Genomic DNA, 19,351 nt, shown 5'->3' on the forward strand with positions numbered 1-19,351 from the left:
ACAACAATAAAATTTTAATATCATTTTATTGAGTTGGACAGCTCTACTTCTAGAAGCTTGAACCCAACTGGCTTATTATCATCAAAATACCTAATTTTGGTGAAATTAATCAATCACTCTGTTTAACCTGCCTCTACAGATGTTAATCCGAAAATTACATTTTCTATGAGCTGACAGAAACAAAAGGGTCAACTAATATTTAGTCTTTGATGATTTGTTGTTCTTTTAGCTTACCAGTTTGTAAACTTCTCTGTATTGCAGCTTCACTGAGCAGTGCTATTCCCTCAATCGCTTCCCACTGCTCTGGGTCTATGGCTTGCGTTCTGGAAATCACGCTCTGTGTCGTGGCAATGACATTAGACACAAACTGCTCTTTTTTCAATTGGTCCAGTGTCTCGACATTCAGATCCATCTTCGGAACAAGAGCCATCTTGTTTTCTCTGTCACTTACAAATTCGTTTGTTGTCTCGTTAAAGTTGGCAGTCCTTTCTTGCACTGAGTTTTGATTCAAATTGAGTTCCTTTAACTCCTCTTTCTTCAGAGCAATCAGGCTGCTGGCATAGGCTGACAGATCTTCTACTTTTTTCCCAGTGTGCACCACTGTGACTGGCTCCTCTGAGGGCAGATGTTCAGCCTCTGCATTCTCTGAGGCGGTTTGTTCTGGAAGTTCACCTGGAGGGAAAGATGGAAACTTGCTGATAGGCTGATCAGCCTCCGTGATCTGATTCGACGGATGGAATTTGACAATCTGGTTGTGCTCGGTTGTTTCAAGAGAAGCAGCTGGTGAGGCTGCCGTTTCATTCTCATAATCCTCTTCCGCACTTTTTCCAAGGCATTCCGGTTTCCCAACTGTTTCCAGTTTAACAGGTACAGTTCCAACACACTGACTTGATGGCCGCATCGCCGTGGGTTTAGACGGCGATGGAGTGATGGTGTTGACAACATCTATGGGTGAGTCACACCTTTGAATTGCCTTGTCTACCATTCCTTCATTTGACATTGTTGAGTCTGTCTCATTTATTGCATTTTCACTGTCTTTCTCCTGAGTGCATGCATCTGAGCTTATCTGGGCCTCAGCAGGTGGGGTCACCGTCTGCACACTGGTGCTACGCAAGCAAGTTTCAGCTTTTGACGATGATGATGACGACGACGATGACAATGATGAAGTTGTTGTCATGGTGACCGTTGCTGTGGAGGTGGACGTTAATGCCGACACACTGCCTGGTCTGGAAGTGCTCATGGCTTGTGTTGCCATGGTGGCAGTTATTGTTGTCGCAGGCACCGGAAACATATGCCCGGCTTCGTAAAAGTACTGAAGTGGTGCGGTAGGTGGGTACATGTATTGGGGAAAGGGTGGCTGGCCTGGAGTGATTGGAATAGCTGGGATGAAAGGATGCTGAGTTTGTGGTTTCTCATTCAACTTCTCCTCACTTTTCTGTTTCTCTTCTTCAACAATTTTACTTTTGTCCGATTGTTTCTCAGAGTCATCACCTGATGGACTCTCAGTCGTTGGAGCTATCCCTGTTGCCGTGGCAGCCACTGCCGCAGTGGCTGCTGTGGCTGCAGTTGTCTGGCTTTCCCGCTGCTGTCTCTCTTCAGCCTCCCGAGCCTGCTGCTGCTGCTGCTGATGCTGTTGTTGTTGTTGCTGTTTCTGCTGTTGTTCCTCCTGATACTTCTGTGCCTGCTGCTTGTAGAAGTTCATGATGGCGTGGTGCTGCTGCCAGATGTAGTCCATGCTGCGCTGCTGTTCATGACGCTGCAGCAGCTGCTGGTGTTGCTGCATCTGGTGCTGGTTCAACATGATCTGCTGCAGTTGGTGCCCATGAGATGGCAGATGAGGACTTGGGCTGGTGTACGGCCAGATAGGTGTAGCTCTGTCTAGGACTTCTGAAATGACAAAGGCATGAAAGGTTTCAATTCTGACAAAATAGTGCTGTAGATATACATTCACATTCTGAAAAAAATGGTGCTGTAGATACACCTTATTTTCCACAAGTTTTAAGGCACATACACACTGTATCAGCAACATTTATTTTACAACATTGCATAGCTTGTTAATATTTGTGGAAAATACAACAGCAAACTAAACACATTATCCTATTTCTGATTCGTGTCACTGGTTAGGTCTATCTGAATACCATCACGGTGTGACACATGCTGCCACAACACAGCCCAGCCTCTTCAATCAGAAAGTCACACTGGTGCATTGTAGTAATAGATATGCTGTGACCAGAATACATCATTGCATCATACTTGACAGGATAATTGATTGATACAGCATCTATTACACCATACAGATATGTCCTGTCAGCTTTCACATGAACGGTTATTCCTAGTAATGATATTCTGAGTGTCATCCGACATGAAACTTGATTCAGTTTATTCAGTGGGGGGTATGAGCAGGTGGTAAATGACTAAATTTCTCCTTTACAAACCTAACACCAAATGAACAACATCGTCTTCATATTTAGCAAGACAATGAACAAATCAACCACTCACAAAATTTGGCTGGCTACTCTTCAACCAAAATTTTTCTCACCCATAAAGAGCAATATACCTTATGTGAACTCCCTTCCCTCCCCTATCTGGCCTCTTTTCATTGATAATTTGACACCAATTTGAAAACAATTGAGAGTCCCGTAATGAACAAGAGGGACATGAGAAGATCTCATGTGTGCAAAGTCTTAAATTCCATTTCTGACTTCATAAAACATTCTTACCTAGATTATGGACAGTGTCTGACGGAATCAACACAAGCTGACCAGTGGCAGGATCTCGGGCCAACTGCAGTCCTGTGGGATGAGACAGAGGAACATGCCCATGGGGTCCAGACTGCGTCTCCATATTCCCATGATGCAGTGCTGGGTGACCTGTTGTCGGCGGCAACCCGTAGGGTGAATGACCTAACCAGAGAGGAGCACCCCCAGCAGTGGCAGTTCTGGGTAGCCAGTGTGTTGCTGCAGCCAACTGTGCTTGTTGCGCTGCGGCAGCTGCGGCGGCTTCACTGCCATCCCATTGGTGTACGCCTGGTGGTAAACTACCACCTCCTGGAGAAAACAAGATCATTAAAGCTTAGATTTTACAACAGAGATTGTTCTCTGTAATATTTCAGAGTCTCTCTCTCTCTCTCTCTCTCTCTCTCTCTCTCTCTCTCTATATATATATATATATATATATATATGTGTGTGTGTGTGTGTGTGTTTGTGTGTATACCGGTATAATATTTTATACATTCCACTGAACATAACACAATCATCAATCAACCCTTCTTGCCAATTACAGTAATGTAAAAATGTTTTTCTACATGCAGGCAACACAAACAAATAGTGGGTGAAGACAAATACTCTTTGCACATTAATGCGCATCTTTCCATGAAGTTTCTTGACACACTATGGCAGTTTACCAGGGCATTTTGACTGGTAAAAAGCTATTAGTATCTCCATCACTGATTATTAGAGAGAACAAACATAATCCCACAGAGTTCTGAGGACTAGTTGACATAAAGACACTTGCAAATGTTACAGTAAAAATTCTCTGCCATATTACTGTAAGATCACAGTGATACCAGGGTGAATTGTTCTGATACCTGCGTTCATACAACTCACCTGTCACGATAAGATTCGAACTCAGTTCACCCAACATGTGACTTGCTGACGGCTTCATAAACAGATCTCTCTGCTCCCTACTGACAAAGGAAGAATACACCAACATTCACATCAAAATTTCACAAACAGTAAATCTCTACCTCACTTAAAGCTATACAGACTTTTCATGTTTCTCATAGATTTGCTCTCGATGTGAAAAGTCTGTCTGTATAAATTTGATTAGCTATTTCTGATTTGCAAGTCACACTACGACAGAACAATTGGCGAAAAATTCAGAATATTTCAAAATCCCTGTCAAAGTACAAAGGAACTGTACATATTACTACTGTAGCTTATCAGTTGAGCTTATGTTAAAAGGGTCATAGGTTAAAGGTCATGGGGAACCTATAACAACAAACACAAATATTCACTTTAACCTGTTCACCCCAATTCCCTGTAAACAGGTCCACATTCACTATTGATAACAATGGATCTAGGCTAAACCATGGTGGTGAAAGGGTTAAAGACTAACTAGATAACATGACATGTCTATTTACCTGAGAAACTGTTCTCTTTCTTTGTCAAGGCCAAGGTGTGGGGGCAGTAGATGTATTTGAGAGCGTTCCAACTGACTCCGTGTCTCTTCTCTCTCTTTGTCAGAATCATCGGAGCTGTCCAAAGGCCGGTTGGAAGTTGGCCGTGAATGCGAGGCAGATGTTTGCGAAGATGACGATGATGACAGTGATGATGATGTTGCTGGATTATCTTGCACAGCTGTATTGAAGACATCACAGAGTGGCATGTTAAATGTCTCTCACAGCACACATTTCTAAACAACTGATGATGTTGGTACATGCCACTGACAAATTTCATCAAACTGCAGCCTGTAGTATTTGCTGTTGATATGGCGTTTAAACAAACTGGCTATATTCAAGCAGAGGCATTCATTACAGCAAAGAAATAAAACATCACATAGATATTAAATGTCAAATTTCTTTACATTTTGGGGAAAAAAAATTTCTTGATCCAAACTTCATAAATATTCCCAGAATTACAACAGGAGGGAGTTCTTTTCACATCTTGGAGAGTATCACTCACATCTCTCAATATCTATTTTGCATGTTTACCTTTACTAGAACCCATGCTGGCAACTTTACTCTGGTACTGCTGCTGTGAAGTAGCAGAAGCCACGGTGGCTGGCGATGGCTCCTGCTTTTGTACATGCGTAGCTGGCTGCGACGGTCCCTGTGAGGGTGGCAGTAACTGTGGCGGTGGAGGCACTTGAGCTACCACTGGTGAAGGGGTCTGTTGTTGTTGCTGTTGCTGACCCTGGGAAGTGGGCTCCCCTTCTTTCTCTTGCCTCTGCTGTGCCACAGCGATACCCACTGGTGGATAACGTCCATCTCCAGCCTTGCTACCGGGATAGGCAAGAATATAATTATCTGCACCTGGCAAAAGAGAAGATAGCGAATTCGTCACAACAATACTCTCTTATAAACCCGAAATGAAAATTTATTATAAACAACTGCTAAAATTACTGTTCTTTCAGATATTGAGCAGCTCATGAGAAGCCTGACAGTTGTTTGCTTTAACAATTTGATGTTGTATTCTTGATGTAATTATCATTGGACTTCAGTTAACTCACCGATTTGTGGAGTGCTTCTCGCTTTTGCTGATGAGGGACTGGATCCCTCGCGCTTGGTATTATGATGCAACCTATCCTCAGTGACCGCTAAGTTTTGTCCGTTTCTACAACTACCACCACTACCACCACCACCGCCCTCTTTAAGAGCGTCCTTACTTTGATTCCTGGAGTGTGGTCTCTTGTCCATTTTGTGGGGCTCACCCTCTGTGAATCTAGCCGCCGGTGGGAAGTCATAGCAATAGCCGTACTGGGCGGCCATTTGTGATGTCATCATTTGATGGTTCCACTCCATGAATTGGCGCTGGCTTTCCGGGTCAACCTGCCCTCCCATGGGATTGGGCGTTACTTTGTCTCTGCTCTGACTGGCCGGTGGGGTTGTCGTGTGGTCGACAAGTGTGACATTCCTTCCTTGGTGGCTGTGGTCATGAATGATGTCGCGAAACTGCGAGCTGTCGTGGATTTTGACAACCTCCTTGTGGACGACGTCACGATTTTGGTTCACATCATAGTGTACAGTGCTGTCTTTGGGACTTGAGTTATGTTGTGGGGCATGTGACACGGTCTGTGCACTGCCCGGTGAGGGTCTACCATGGTGGCTATCAGCTCTTGTATCTCTATATTCCAACATCCGATCACCGGACCTCATACTGGCCGGAATGTCCAACTTCACAACTCCATCTGATTTACTCTGTTTGCCGTAATCACTTGTTCCCTTAGCACTCTTCTTTGAGCGTTCATGCTTCTCACTTTTCAATGACTTTGAACTTGAGCTGTTCCCAGTCTTGGCTGGTTCAGAGCTCTTTGTTTGTTTCTGATTGCTATGGTTACTGGGAGGTAAATACGGTGGAGTAGTAAGTGAAGTTTCCACAATCTTTCCAATTGTGTTTTCAATAGTTGTTCCTTTCACAACTGCTGATGGTATAGAAGTGGTTGCATCCCCTGTGGTCTCGTGGCCTTTATCCTCCTTTGACGAGGAGGAATTAGATGAGGTTTCTGACGTGGGAGGAGATTTCTCATTATCCTGAGTTTTTGCTGATGTTTGCGTTATACTCGACACCGTCAAGTCACCGGCAACTGTTCCGACTTCCGGCATGTACGTGGTGGCATGGACCTTATGCCCATCTTTCTCTCGTTCATGTCCGTTGTGTGAATGGGAGAAGTAGCCAGGATACTGGTATGCTGAATAACCTGATCCTCCACCAGTTGCAATGGCTTTTCCCCCCGTTGATAGAATGGCACGTCCTATAGAACATAGTAGACACACACTCCATGTTATTTACATATTACCAATATGGTTTAAGCCAATTGTTAATATGCAGTACGTTGGGTTACTGTTTTATAAAGCTAAAGGACTTTCAACATCGTACATTGGCAACTTATTACTGCCCCCTTCTGGCATTTCATATTTTTGCACAGAACTTTCAAACAATTACCGGTTTTCAGCATTGGACTGAACGTCTATATAATGTTGTGATAAGAATAAAAGAGACAAAAATTTATAGTTTCAAATCCTGAATTACTCATTTTATCAGAAATTTGAAGGGGAACTTGGCTTGTAAAACATGATGTTTGACTCATAATGAGAGACAAATTTAATTCTTCTGAAGCCTTAATTATTTTCTTTAACCCGATCAAGTGAATGAAAGTGTATTTTTGAGAAAAAATAAAAAATTTGGTAAACATACAACTGCTGAACAACAAATAATATATGCTTAGTGAGATACATTATAAAGAATGAATTGTGAAAGTTTAGGAACCACATGGTATGATAAATTTTCTATATTAAATGGTCATAAATGCTCAAGACCATTAATTCATTTTCACAATGGTTTCGTTTATCGTGTCTAAAACCAGGGTCTAATACATATGCATGGTCACCCATTCATTCATTATCTTTCAACATGTCGAACAATATAAGTAGTATCTCGTATGAATCAAAAATAATGAAAAATGGCCAACTTTGTCCTTTTAAATATTAATAATTGTACAAAGGGAGTTGGAACTAAACTCAAAATTCCCTTTATGGTCATTTGGTCTCTTATGTTGTAAAGATGTACCCACCTTGAGATGTTATGGTAAGAGATGCTGGTGTTGATACTTGTACAACAGTATGACTAGCCGACGGAGTGCTCTGATTGGCTATCGATGAAATGCCGCTGCTTGAACCAATAGCGGCAGACTGTCCTGTCATGGTGATGGCACCACCACTATCAATGCCCGAAGTAGCAACAGAGGTCGATGTTTGTGTCTTGGAAACGCTACTTGACGCCGCCGCATTTTCCATTGTCACAGTTGGTGGGGGCAGTATTGCACTTGTAGTCCTTGCTGTTGTACTTGGAGTTACACTAATTGAATTGGAACCCATCGCAACAGCAGATATTGCTTGTGATACGTTTATGGTAGAAATAGCACTGTTGGGCACATCATGTTTTTTCTTTGATTTCCGTTTCTTTTCTGTCCCGTTCAGTTCCCTTTTCTTTGAAACTTTCGGGGTGGCATTTGTATTGCTGTTCATAGAAAATGGTGGGGGCGCCAGTGGTGGAGGTGGGGGCAAGGGTTCAGCCGCTTTCCTGTCTTTGGGTGCACTGTTCACCTTTGCTGAGCTGGTTGACATTGAAACTCCTGTCGATGATGATGACGACGTTGACACTGATGTCGTCATGGTGACAGAGGTTGTGACTGTTGTCGAAGTTATAGTCCTTGTGTCAAAATTCCTCGGAAGAGGGCCTGCTTCATTCGGCGATTTTTTGTCAACTTTCCTTTCAGGTTTGTTACTGTTTCCGCTGTCATTACGTTTCTGTTCTTGTTTCTGTGAACTTTCAGCGGTTTTTGAACTAGTCCTATCTTTGCCATTAACATTTGTCTTATTGCAGTCCCTCTCTCTTGATTCTTTATTGGTTTTGGTTGCCGCCGGCGATGGCTGAGATGCTGACCTTGTGTTGCTGCTATCTTTGTGAGAAGACAATGTTGACTGGGTTGTCATGGAGCTCGGTAAACTGACAATGGTCCCATGGGATGCTGTTACCATCGGCAACTGATAGTGACTTTCCACTGTCAGAAAGAAAGAAAGAAAGGAAACCAGAGAGAGGCAATTAATCATGCCACTTCACAGGTACTCTTCCTGTCATTCAGTCAGGCTTGCATGGATCTGAATATTGCAGAGACAGACAGGGGGGTCTACCGGCAAACAAATCTCAACCTGGTGTGTGACGTCGATTCATTGTTTTTGTTTTGGCAGAAGAAGATTGTAATACCCTGACTAAACCAACTAAACTCTTTCACCATGACGTTCATTTATACAAAAAATAAAATTAACTTTCGGTTTTTTTTGAAGTGGGTTCAAGACAAACAACACAACTTTAGAATTTTCCAGATATTCATTTTGATAGAGGGACAAACAAACAGTACACAGGAAACTTTCATACAACATTACGACTCACAGTATTTTGACCTGAGGAGGCCATGTTTATACGCACTTTGAAAAACTCATTACTTTTTGCCTTATTTACCCTAGTGTTCCTTTTTGAAAACACTTGTCTCTAGGTTTCATTTTAAAATACTTCTGCCAGTTCTCATGGAAATTCTGAATGGTTTCACTGGATGACAACAATAATCTGTGACACTAAAATTCATTATTTTTGAAATTCAGTAATTTTTATTGGTCTGAGTCAGCAAATTTTATTGATGAGGTTTTGTTTTGTTGCCGCTGTGGGGTAGGGGAAGAGACTTCCTCTTTTAATTCACAACCATTGGTCTGCATGAAATGTTGTGTAAACAGCAACAAATCAAAGTGATGTATTATCTAGTATTCTAGGGAACGGAAACAGACCACCATTGTATCTGGGCACGATTAGAAACAAAAATAGAGTGAAAACAATACACAGACATCGGGCTGAAGTCATTGACATCCTTTTGGCGGTATCCAGACAAGGATGTGACCTTTGACCTCGGTGGTGTTGGCACAGCTGAGCTTGTCTACTTATAGTCATTGTATAGTACTTTGTGGACTGTTTGCGTGATAGATGTGTAAGTAATATGACATTGACATCATCTTTTTAATCTTCTCAAATTTGTTTACGATGTTTCATTATTTTACAGTGACAGGAAGTACCATCTTTTCCTAATATTTTGTGATCACGTCAGAGCAGAGATACTCCTCTAGAAAGCAAAAGTGCTGTAAACACAGAAATGCATTTGTTACCTTTTTGTGATTCATATAGTTTATGATATGCACCATATGGCTGGGAAGGTCGGTTGAGCACGCCAGCAGTCTGTGAGAACATTGACCCAGCTTCTGCCGCCGCTGAGACCATCGGACTGAGAAACGGTGAGTAAACAGTTGAATTGTATCTCGGGTAACCTACAAAGACACAAATTGAAGAGACTGTGTGACAACAAGCCCATGTTTGAGCTAATGCTGGCGGAACATCACAATCCACACTTGAGCAGATATTGTCAAGAAGCCAAGTGTTTGCTTGTGCTGGAGAAAAATATTCGATTGACTACCCAAAAATTTCAACGACTGTTAGTTACACGTATATCCCTTTGGTGACAGGATTGATGACTTTACGACAGAAGTCTAAAAAGCCAGTGCAGTCTGATTGTCTCGACAGGCGACTGTTTTTCCTCTTACACACTTGACCCCTTTACTGCACTACTTAGTGGTATAATCCCATTGTTCTGCAATTGAGGCTGCTGGAACTGTAAATAGGAAAACAGGGGTGGGCTATCTCTTTCATTGCCCAGTCTATTAAGGCATGTAAAGTTAAAAAGCTTAGAAACTCACGGTCTGAACCAAACTGCACTATGGGGGTGACAGAGTTATGGAAGCAGAAGTGTAGATACAGGTATACAACAACACTATGTGTCTCTTAGTGGAGGATGTCGTGAGATTTTCAGTAGGGGTTTATCTGTTGATGTGTCGTGGATGGGGGAAAGGTCAGAGTAATTGGAGGGGCAGGTAAAGGTCAGGGTAATTGGAGGGGCAGGGAAAGGTCAGGGTAATTGGAGGGGCAGGGAAAGGTCAGGGTAATTGGAGGGGCAGGGGGAAAAAGGCCACTGTGCAGTTTTATATTGTTTGTACCTTTTGACCTCAAACTCTAAATCATTAATAATTCCCTGCAACAGTTGCATTTCAGTTAATAACAGCTGTGTGGGTCCTTGGATGTGATTTGTCAAATGTTTAGACTACGATGTGACAACACACTGGCATTACTGCCATCAGTGGTGTTATCAATTATGGTGTAGCTGCAGTAGTGGTAGCAGTGATTAAATTGGTGATGGGGTTTTATTGGTAGCAGTAGTGCAGAGGCGTGGCAGAGAACACACTTCCTAGCAATACTGAATAGTAATTAAAGTACATGTAGTGATGAAAGTAGGAATATATTATTTGGGGGAGTGGTAATAGCAATGGTAGTACTTAGGAGAGATCTAGGTAGCAGCAGTACTCACAGCAACACGAACAGATACTGTGTACTACTACTACTAGAAGTGATCTTAGTGACAGTTGCAGTGGGGTCGGAAATAACTTGGGCAAATAATACAGGATAATCACAATAAAATCGTTCGTTTATAGTTAACAAACTCATATCTAGCTCTTTTAAATAACGTGAATTCTAAACAAAATTAAACTGAAAAGATCAGGTATTTCTATAAAAGATTTCATAGACTATTGCCAGATAGTACAACTTGCAAAATCCAAGTCACGGCAATTGTTGGTACAGGTAATACCTCCACTTTGCGCCTAAGACAGTTGAAAACTTACAAGCTAACAGTTATGTTATTTAATACTGCATGTGTAAAGTCTCAGGATATCTTGCCCTAACACCTGTTTCATCTTTGTCACCATGATAATTTTGTCAGATTAACACCTGTAGAATTTGCATATTGCGAGCAGTTCTCCAGAACCAAACACACATGTACTATTAAAGGTCAGTAGAAGAAATATTCTTTGAGGGCAGTTACACCGATGAGATGGCAGGGGACTTTTGCCGCCGCTCTGCATGACTGTGATAGTTCAGTGCCCTTGCTAATGATGATGATTAATTTATGCTGATGCGGGCGACAGTTTTCCCGATCATCAGATGTTACTGCTGTTGCAATCCCTTGTGAATTGTCAGATTACAAAGCATTAAGGTAACAATGTAAAAACCGCGCCCAAACAGGCCACACGCAGCCACCTCAAATTGAACCTACCATCACATAATACAAATCTACAGAAAAATATAATCCTCTTCATACTCGAGAAAAACAACGCAATAATTACAAAGTTGATGGTCCCATGGTGCAACCTACCAAGGATACAGTGGGAGGATAGTACACTTGTTTTCAAGACTGTCATATACAGATGAAGTTCAACACCCTACAATAAATAGCTACAATGCATATTTACATGTATTATGTTGATTGACAGCTACATGGTCATTATCAATAGAAACACACTTAATCCCATTAGTTTTATTTTTGCATTGTAGATACTTTGATCTATAATTTATATCCATTTGTGTCAGATCAGTCTATCATTTAAACAAAGTCGACCCTGACATATGCTAATACCTAATTGGAAGTTCTGTTTTCAATCGTTGAAAAATGGTGCACATACAATTTTTTTTGAAGGTGAGAAAAATTTACAGTTAGGCCGATTAAGCTTTGATCAAAATGCCACTGAATGAATTACATTTAAAATCTGCTAAAGCCCAAATGACAGTATCTCTTTTTGAATGAGCTTGATGTATTGAAATCCCTTATGCAGTCTTTGTAGATTTGGATTTTTCTTTTGAAAAATAACGACAAAAACCTCAAACAGCATTTCAGTTTCGCATTAGTTACCAGTACATTCTCATTGCTAACAGGGAACGTGTAGAGATTTTGTGGTGTAGACACGGATTTTGGCAATATGCCACCAGGGGAACCATTATGTGGTCCGTAAATACCGACAGCATTTTCCTGATTTCAGGGAAAACCCAGACAATTCCATCACTCTCTAAGTCCAGGCTTTTCCCTCATCCTTCCTCTCTATTCCCCTAGCTTTCCCAAAATCCCTTCCCAGATTTGGACTTTTATCCGGCAAAGGATAATCTTCAAATTCTTTTCTCTACAGATGGAAAATGATAATTTTTGACGACAAGACTTCCAATTACAACGAAAACTTCAAGATTTACGACTTTCATATTGTGTTTTGTAAGACTCATGGCTTAAAAAATCATAGATGCTGGAGCTCTATGGTCCACACAGACATCTACAAATCTGCTTACTTTGATCAAACTAGCACTTTTAACCTATTGGCATACTAAAATTCAGCAACCTACATAACATGTAGTCAGGAATTATTAATGTATTAGATTTCTTAATGGTTTTACTCATGTTTTGTGAATAACGTCACAAAGTGGTGGAAGATTTCATACAGCAAAATTAACTCTTGTCACCAAATTTCAAGATGACCCTATAGTCACCAAATGTCAGGACAACCCCATTGCTTTATTGGGCAATTCTCTATCAGTCAACATTGGGTCCCAAGAATTAATCTTCCATAGAGCTGAAAGTGTACATTTTCACTCGAGAAATCCACATCCAAGATGAAAATGGCAAGAGTGATTTTTGTTATACCATGCTAAACTGGCATTTAATTTTAACTGAGTTTGTCAATAACTCACATAAAATCTTCAAAATCGACAAAAATCAACAAAAACAGATGCTCTTGCCATTAAAGTGATTGATCAGATTGCCTAAGTTTAAGTTGTTGCCATGGAAATATATTTCTGCCTTCCATGATCAATTCTTTTTTCCAAAACTACTGTATGACTGAACGCTGTTGATTTCATGGAAATAAACTGAAATCCCTCCTGTTTACAGATTCATAAACATGACCAAATAATTGGTATTTGGTCGTTGTAATTGAGGACTTGCCCATTAAAAATACTGCTGTAAAAAGTATAATTTTTGTTAAACATCAATGAATTCCATCGAAGCATAAATGCCTGGATGTACTATATTAGCCTACAGCGCAATTATGTATGACTTTGTGGATAAAATATGAAATATTCATATGCAAAAAAGTAGAAACTGTAATTTTCTGTATGCATGACAGTGTTTTTTGTTAACGCTAGTGAAGTAAGAAAACGTTATCAGAGTACAAAAACCTTTTTATTTACTTGGATTTTTCTGTTATACCTATAGCAACTATGTGAGAGTTACTACAAAAACGTTATGAAGATCCGAAGCAATGCCCAGATAGATGTGTTCTAAAACCTTGACCAAATATTGCATAAACGTACGGCAAAATGTTTTATTTAGTGCAGTTTTTCCATGGCATTAAATGCCAGCATTAGTCAAGAATTGAATGAATGAATAAATAAAACAAAAGCAACAATCAGGCAAGAAAGAGCATTTGTCATTTTCTGATTGTAGTTTTGACAAATTTCAAACATTACTTCTATCAGATTAATTTTCAGATCCATCAAATATGCAACAAGCAGTGTGCACGCTACATCCTCCCCTCTATAGAAAAAAGAACTGATACCAGTTACATTTACAAACTGTGTGTTGACATTCCGGCAGAAAACAATTTGATGCACACACAAAAACATGTCACACCATCATAGTACGCCACATGGTTACTTCTTAACTCAAAACATGCCTGCATTGCAAGGCGTAACATGAAGTTTTCACTCACTGTACAACCACCTTCAGCCAAGCGGTTCACTTACACACACACACACACACAGAAACATTTTTAAATGCACCACAAACTTGGCAATCATAAAGTTCCATCCAAACACACCCTCATCAAATTCAAAATTTGTGCATTAAAAAACAATCTAAAGCAAGGTTTCACATTCAATACTTAATAACTGCAACTTTCTCGTCACGTTCTGATAACAATGAAATAGCTCACTCAAACGTCCATCTCGGTTAATGCACCTCGGGCAACAAAATCAGCTGTCCTGGGGAAACCAAACTCAACCATTGATCAAGAGACATAGAAATTATGACAAATACCCCTTTTATTAATGTTAATTTAATTTCCTATTTAGTTATTACATTGCCAGCGGAAAATTTACACCCTGATATGTTTGTTGCTGTGGCAACAGAGAAAGAATCCATTTTCATATTAGTTTTCATGTAGATTGGAGCCAGTTGTATTGAAATGGACATGCATAAAATATCTTAGAGAAAATACCGTCGATATCCATTGATACGGTTTTAGGGCTTTCTGAGGTGAAATTATTGATGCAAATGGGGTACTTATAATTCTGGTCTTGGCCCGTTGCCATGAAATCTTGCAAAAATGCACACTGCTATCTGCCCACACACGCATGCTACGATATGTTCAAAATAACCCAAGTCACCGGAAAAAATCTTTAATTTTTAAAAAGAGACTTGGCAGTATGGAATTTATGATCGACTATCGGCCGTTTCCATGGAAACAAACATTTCTCAAACAGTTCATTTCCTCTTGGTATTTGACATAAATTTTCATGTTCACAACCACCACAACGCACCTGTGCCAATGTCACCTCAGGCTAAGCCTATACTGCTAAACACTTTCTTATTTCTTTCTAACAAGCAATCTGACAAGTGTCAAATAATTCCTGTATTTTATGTCTTGGAAGGGGGAAGGAGTTTCAGAAAGAAGTCCGTATTGACTTTACGAGTCAATGCTAGCGACGTAAATTAGCAGCCACTAGGAGTTGCAACGGCGTAAACACGCACGCAAAGTGGACCGTACCATTGCAGCTGACAGGTATGCACACACACAGGGTGAAAAAAATAGAAGTCCCTTCTTTGTATAAATGAATGATAGAGCCTAAATCCTTCATTCAAATCAGGTACATGTCTGTTTTTTACTCGGGTATTAAGGCTTACCATCAGAAACACAGCAGCTGGTATGCATACTATGCATTTGGCACTGCTACATGCACAACCAATGCCAGAATGGTACTTGTCGATTTGGTACTCCAGTTTCTGTGACAATAAGTATGTCTGAATTTTCTATATTTTACATTGCCATAAAAAAAAAAAAAATCGTAAAAAACGACATATGCAAAACTCATATCTGGTTATAAGTGCATTGTTGAATTTATAAAGTACACACTTGATTTGACAGCAAAGTCTTCCTACACGAGATATATTTTTGAACATTTGTTCTGTATTTTAGGCCATGGGAAATTTAGTTTGTGTTGCAAACAAAATTTTTCTGATTCAACATAATATAACAGGAATCACCAATGGTACATTTACTAATGTATCAGTTAAACAGGTATTTGGTGTTTGGCGTGACATCATCTAACCAAAGCCGTGTACAGCAGCATCTTTGGAAAGATTTTTTTAGGGGTCTCTATTCCAATAATCTCTCACTTACCCTACATGGCAACCGGCTTGGCATCATTACAGATTACTGCAGAATTACCAGTCCTGACATTAAGTGGGTGTAATAGTACATCTTTTAGGGGACAACAATTTTGGCCCTGATTAATGACAAATGGAATGATGGTGACAATAAATGTGACGAGTGATTCAATATACGATACTTTTCTATTGCAAAAGACATATTCACCGATGAAGAGCATTTATCCCTATGTATTGCAAACCTCAACAAATGTTCATTTCTCCCTCAACTATGACTAGAAATGGAACCCTTATTAAAAACTAAATGAATATGTTTGAAGGATGACAGAATAATAAACGGCAAGAAAAATTCAAGGAGCAGCATTGTCACCCCCAATCAACATGATGCACAATTAATCCAGCCTTCCACTATCCAATAATGACGTAAAACATGGGTTACTCTGTGTGTCAAGCAGTACTCTAACAATGATTAAACAAGAAGTTAAATAGCAAGAACAAAAATAATCAAATAACAGCTAATTGTTGATTCTTATTTTCTGGGCAATCTGTATTTCTTCAAATTTGGGAGTCTTCAAAGGAGTCAGTTTTGTTTTCAAAAGGAACAAGAAAAATATTGAGGTGCTTGCTAGGACTGTTGAGTGTGCTAGAAGTGAGCAGTTGTACACTCACGGCCGGTGTGTTTACAACTGGCTCAGGTATGCTCCCTGAAGCCAGACACCACCTGCATGGCACCTGTCAACTTGAAAAACCCAAGTCCCAGCTAAATGAAGCATCGGACTTGAAATTATTCGATGCATTATATTTAATCTGGGAATTATGGATACAAGCAGGGCTGAAGCAGTCCAGATGAAAACCAATCAGCATTTTAATGAAGCCAGAGTCAGTTAAAAAAAATAAAACCTTGGAAAATGTGTTTCCTCTTCTGCCTTCATGTAAACCTTGTGATGCACTGACAACATGGCTGACAGAAATTGTCGAATTCTATTATTCACGGCTCAGCTGTTTGCTTTCCTGTCACGTGTATATTTCCCAAATAGGACATGAATTCATTTGCTCTGTGTATAAAACACTGACAGCTAAACTGGCTGCAACTTTTGATAATGTGCTTTACATTATTTTTTGTTCAGTTTTCAAAATGCAATTTCTCAATCTACACCAAAAGATCATGTTGAAATACCTGGGTTCGACTTGCAAAGAGTCATATGTCTTTTATGTTGCGGTTGACAACTGGATTTTAGTCTAAACTTGAATTAATTTGCCACATATTACAATTGAATGTTATATGCAATGTGTTGTTCATATATTACAATTGAATGTTATATGCAATGTGTTGTTTTTGTAGGATAACACAATCTATTTCCACATACTTTCGTAGGAGAAGATAAAATATTCTTGCTTTGTTGAACAAATATGCAGTCAGCATTATCAAAAATAACAGCAATTGTCCTCAAACTTTTAAATTTTTTTTTCTATACAATACTGACTAGACTATTATCATAGCAAAAACCAAACTATAAAATATTAAAGTTGGTATTCTGCTTTCACCAGTCTTACATTTAGAAATAATATTTACCATTAAAAACAAATTAAAGATTCACAAGAATGCAAATACGATGACATTTGAAATGCCAAAAGTCGCGGAACAAACAACAATGGGGATGTTTAATTTGCAACGTGCTGGCTGGTTGGAATATTTTGAAGACCGGGGCCTTTTGTGACTAGCACTGGCTGCATAGTAGGTTCCAGTCTACAAACGATATGGTCTGCAGTGAAGACCAAAGCTGCTCCGCGGGGAATCCATTCAAGGCAGCTACGCTCCACAAGGGCAGAGCGCAGCACTTTTTTTCAAAATGGGGCAATTTCTATAGCAACTGTACAACCTATCAGTTTCCCATTAATATTTTATTGTTATTCTTTATTCTAATAAAATACAGCTGAACAAGAAGGACTGCCTGGGCTGTGCGAACAACGGCGGGCTATGCCATGAGTCATGATAAAGCTGGATGGCAGGCAATGGAAATACCAAACCCATTCTAACTGTGTGCGAGGATGTCATAAACAAGAGTGGAGCTAAAAGCAAGCGCTGTTTTCAGACCAGAAGCATTATTCCCTGAGTATGTACTGAAAACGCCATTGGCATTAAAAAGGAACAGTTTTAGAGAGAATTTCTAAAGAAAAGATTAAAGAAAGGCCAAACTCAGGTAGTGAGCTTCAAGATACAGGATGACAAAATTTTATATGTGGCTTGACAATCCGTTATCATTTGTAACGCAACATTTTCCGTCTAATTTGGTTATGCTTTTAGCAGCAGAAAGAAACCGCAGAATTTATCATGCAAGGAAGTTCCATTGGACTCATAAATCTTGCCTTTTTTTTCACTTCATGTGGAAATGATTAACAAGGTCTGGCAAATTGAATACAGCATCAGCATCAGAGATTTTTACCAGAAGTAAGAATTACTTGTATGACATCAACGGTGTGGTAACTGCGCTTCATGCAACTTGTAAATACAACAATTAAACTCTGATGCAGACTACATCTAGGATTTAAATTTTTTTGTTAAATCTAATCTCCATTTTACTGTAACAAATTTTCACCTTTCATGAAAAAAAAGAACCATCTGTAAAACACATGTACACATTTCTTCCTATATTCAACATACAGGTTGTATATTGCTTTTAAACATGTGTCGCAACAACATACAGCCACCTAAATTACCAATTTCAAACACCATGACGACCAACCACGTATTGTCAAAAATTATTCCTTTATTTACTTGGTCGATGTAAATCCGCAATTACCAACTGGCTTAATGATGAAAATAATTGAGCAATAGCCATTCTTGGTAAAAATATTTCTAATTCAGCAATTTTGATGGCTTCATTTGTACAAACCATTGTGGGGGAAAAAAGGAGGGGAAAAAAAAGAGCATGCGATTGTATGTAGATACAATACACCTTTACATTAACAAGCAAAGTGGCCCAAATCATTTGGAGTTTATGCTCCTAAACCAGCAGCTTTTCCATCATTATTGTCTTGCTAATGGTATAAAAAGTCTGAATTCAACAATGACTTCACAATCATTTATTATTCCAGCATTTAACTGTTGTGTCCTGCCACTTACCTCATTTCAAACAAACGTGGAACAGAGGGCAGAATGTGCGTCCTGAAAATCCGTAAGGCATTCATTTTCTTTTTTTTTTATTTTTGGTCGGTAACTGAATAATATACAGCAGGAGATCCTGAATGACTCCCACACATTATTTCAGGAACTAAGCTCAGTGGATAGTGGATGTGGGTGTTTAAAAAAAAACAACGGTGGAAAAAGAATCATGGGGAGGCTATGAAAGCACATTTCAAAATTTTCCACAAACGCACGCCAAGTACAACTCATGATAAAAATTCGAGCCGTTCAGAATTATGGAAGGGAAATCCTCTTTGAGTTTCTGAGTTACTGAATTTACGCTTGATTAATAGATTTGTTAATCCCCTCTGCAAAGACGTCATTCCACTGCCGGCACAATCATGATATCTGTGCAGTCATATTGTTTGTGCTGTCGGGTTCAAAACACGCTGCCGACTGACTATACACAGTCTGCAGAGAAAACATCACACTGTCAAACACTTGTAATGCTAAACAATGCCTACAGACCAGAAAAACCAAACAAAATATTGATGAAAATTTGCAAATTTTTACACTTTATAGTCTTATTACATATACTCCCTAGTGTTGGACATCCAAATTTTAATAGCACCAATTTTTTCCGTACTCGTT

At 39.6% G+C, this 19,351-nt stretch overlaps 1 protein-coding gene and 1 long non-coding RNA gene across 12 annotated transcripts in view; one reads left to right on the forward strand and one right to left on the reverse strand.

The window, feature by feature from the left end:
* LOC139151855 (trinucleotide repeat-containing gene 18 protein-like) overlaps positions 1-19,351 on the reverse strand; it is a 75,120-nt gene that overhangs the window by 16,053 nt on the left and 39,716 nt on the right. For 8 of the 11 annotated variants that reach the window (XM_070724877.1, XM_070724875.1, XM_070724878.1 and 5 more), the window contains exons 4-11: positions 9,431-9,589; positions 7,291-8,280; positions 5,230-6,471; positions 4,712-5,032; positions 4,142-4,358; positions 3,606-3,685; positions 2,721-3,047; positions 235-1,887 (exon numbers count right to left, since the gene is read on the reverse strand). In XM_070724877.1, the coding sequence (XP_070580978.1) occupies positions 235-1,887; positions 2,721-3,047; positions 3,606-3,685; positions 4,142-4,358; positions 4,712-5,032; positions 5,230-6,471; positions 7,291-8,280; positions 9,431-9,589 (4,989 nt within the window). The remainder of the gene's footprint in view (positions 1-234; positions 1,888-2,720; positions 3,048-3,605; positions 3,686-4,141; positions 4,359-4,711; positions 5,033-5,229; positions 6,472-7,290; positions 8,281-9,430; positions 9,590-19,351) is intronic. The other 3 variants (XM_070724883.1, XM_070724882.1, XM_070724879.1) reach the window with 3 other exon arrangements.
* LOC139151859 (uncharacterized) lies at positions 9,420-17,668 on the forward strand. The gene is made up of 2 exons (XR_011556501.1): positions 9,420-9,556; positions 17,511-17,668. It is a non-coding gene; the product is annotated as an uncharacterized lncRNA (long non-coding RNA).

The sequence above is a fragment of the Ptychodera flava genome, chromosome 15 (assembly GCF_041260155.1).
Source record: "Ptychodera flava strain L36383 chromosome 15, AS_Pfla_20210202, whole genome shotgun sequence".
NCBI classification, from domain to species: Eukaryota; Metazoa; Hemichordata; class Enteropneusta; family Ptychoderidae; genus Ptychodera; species Ptychodera flava.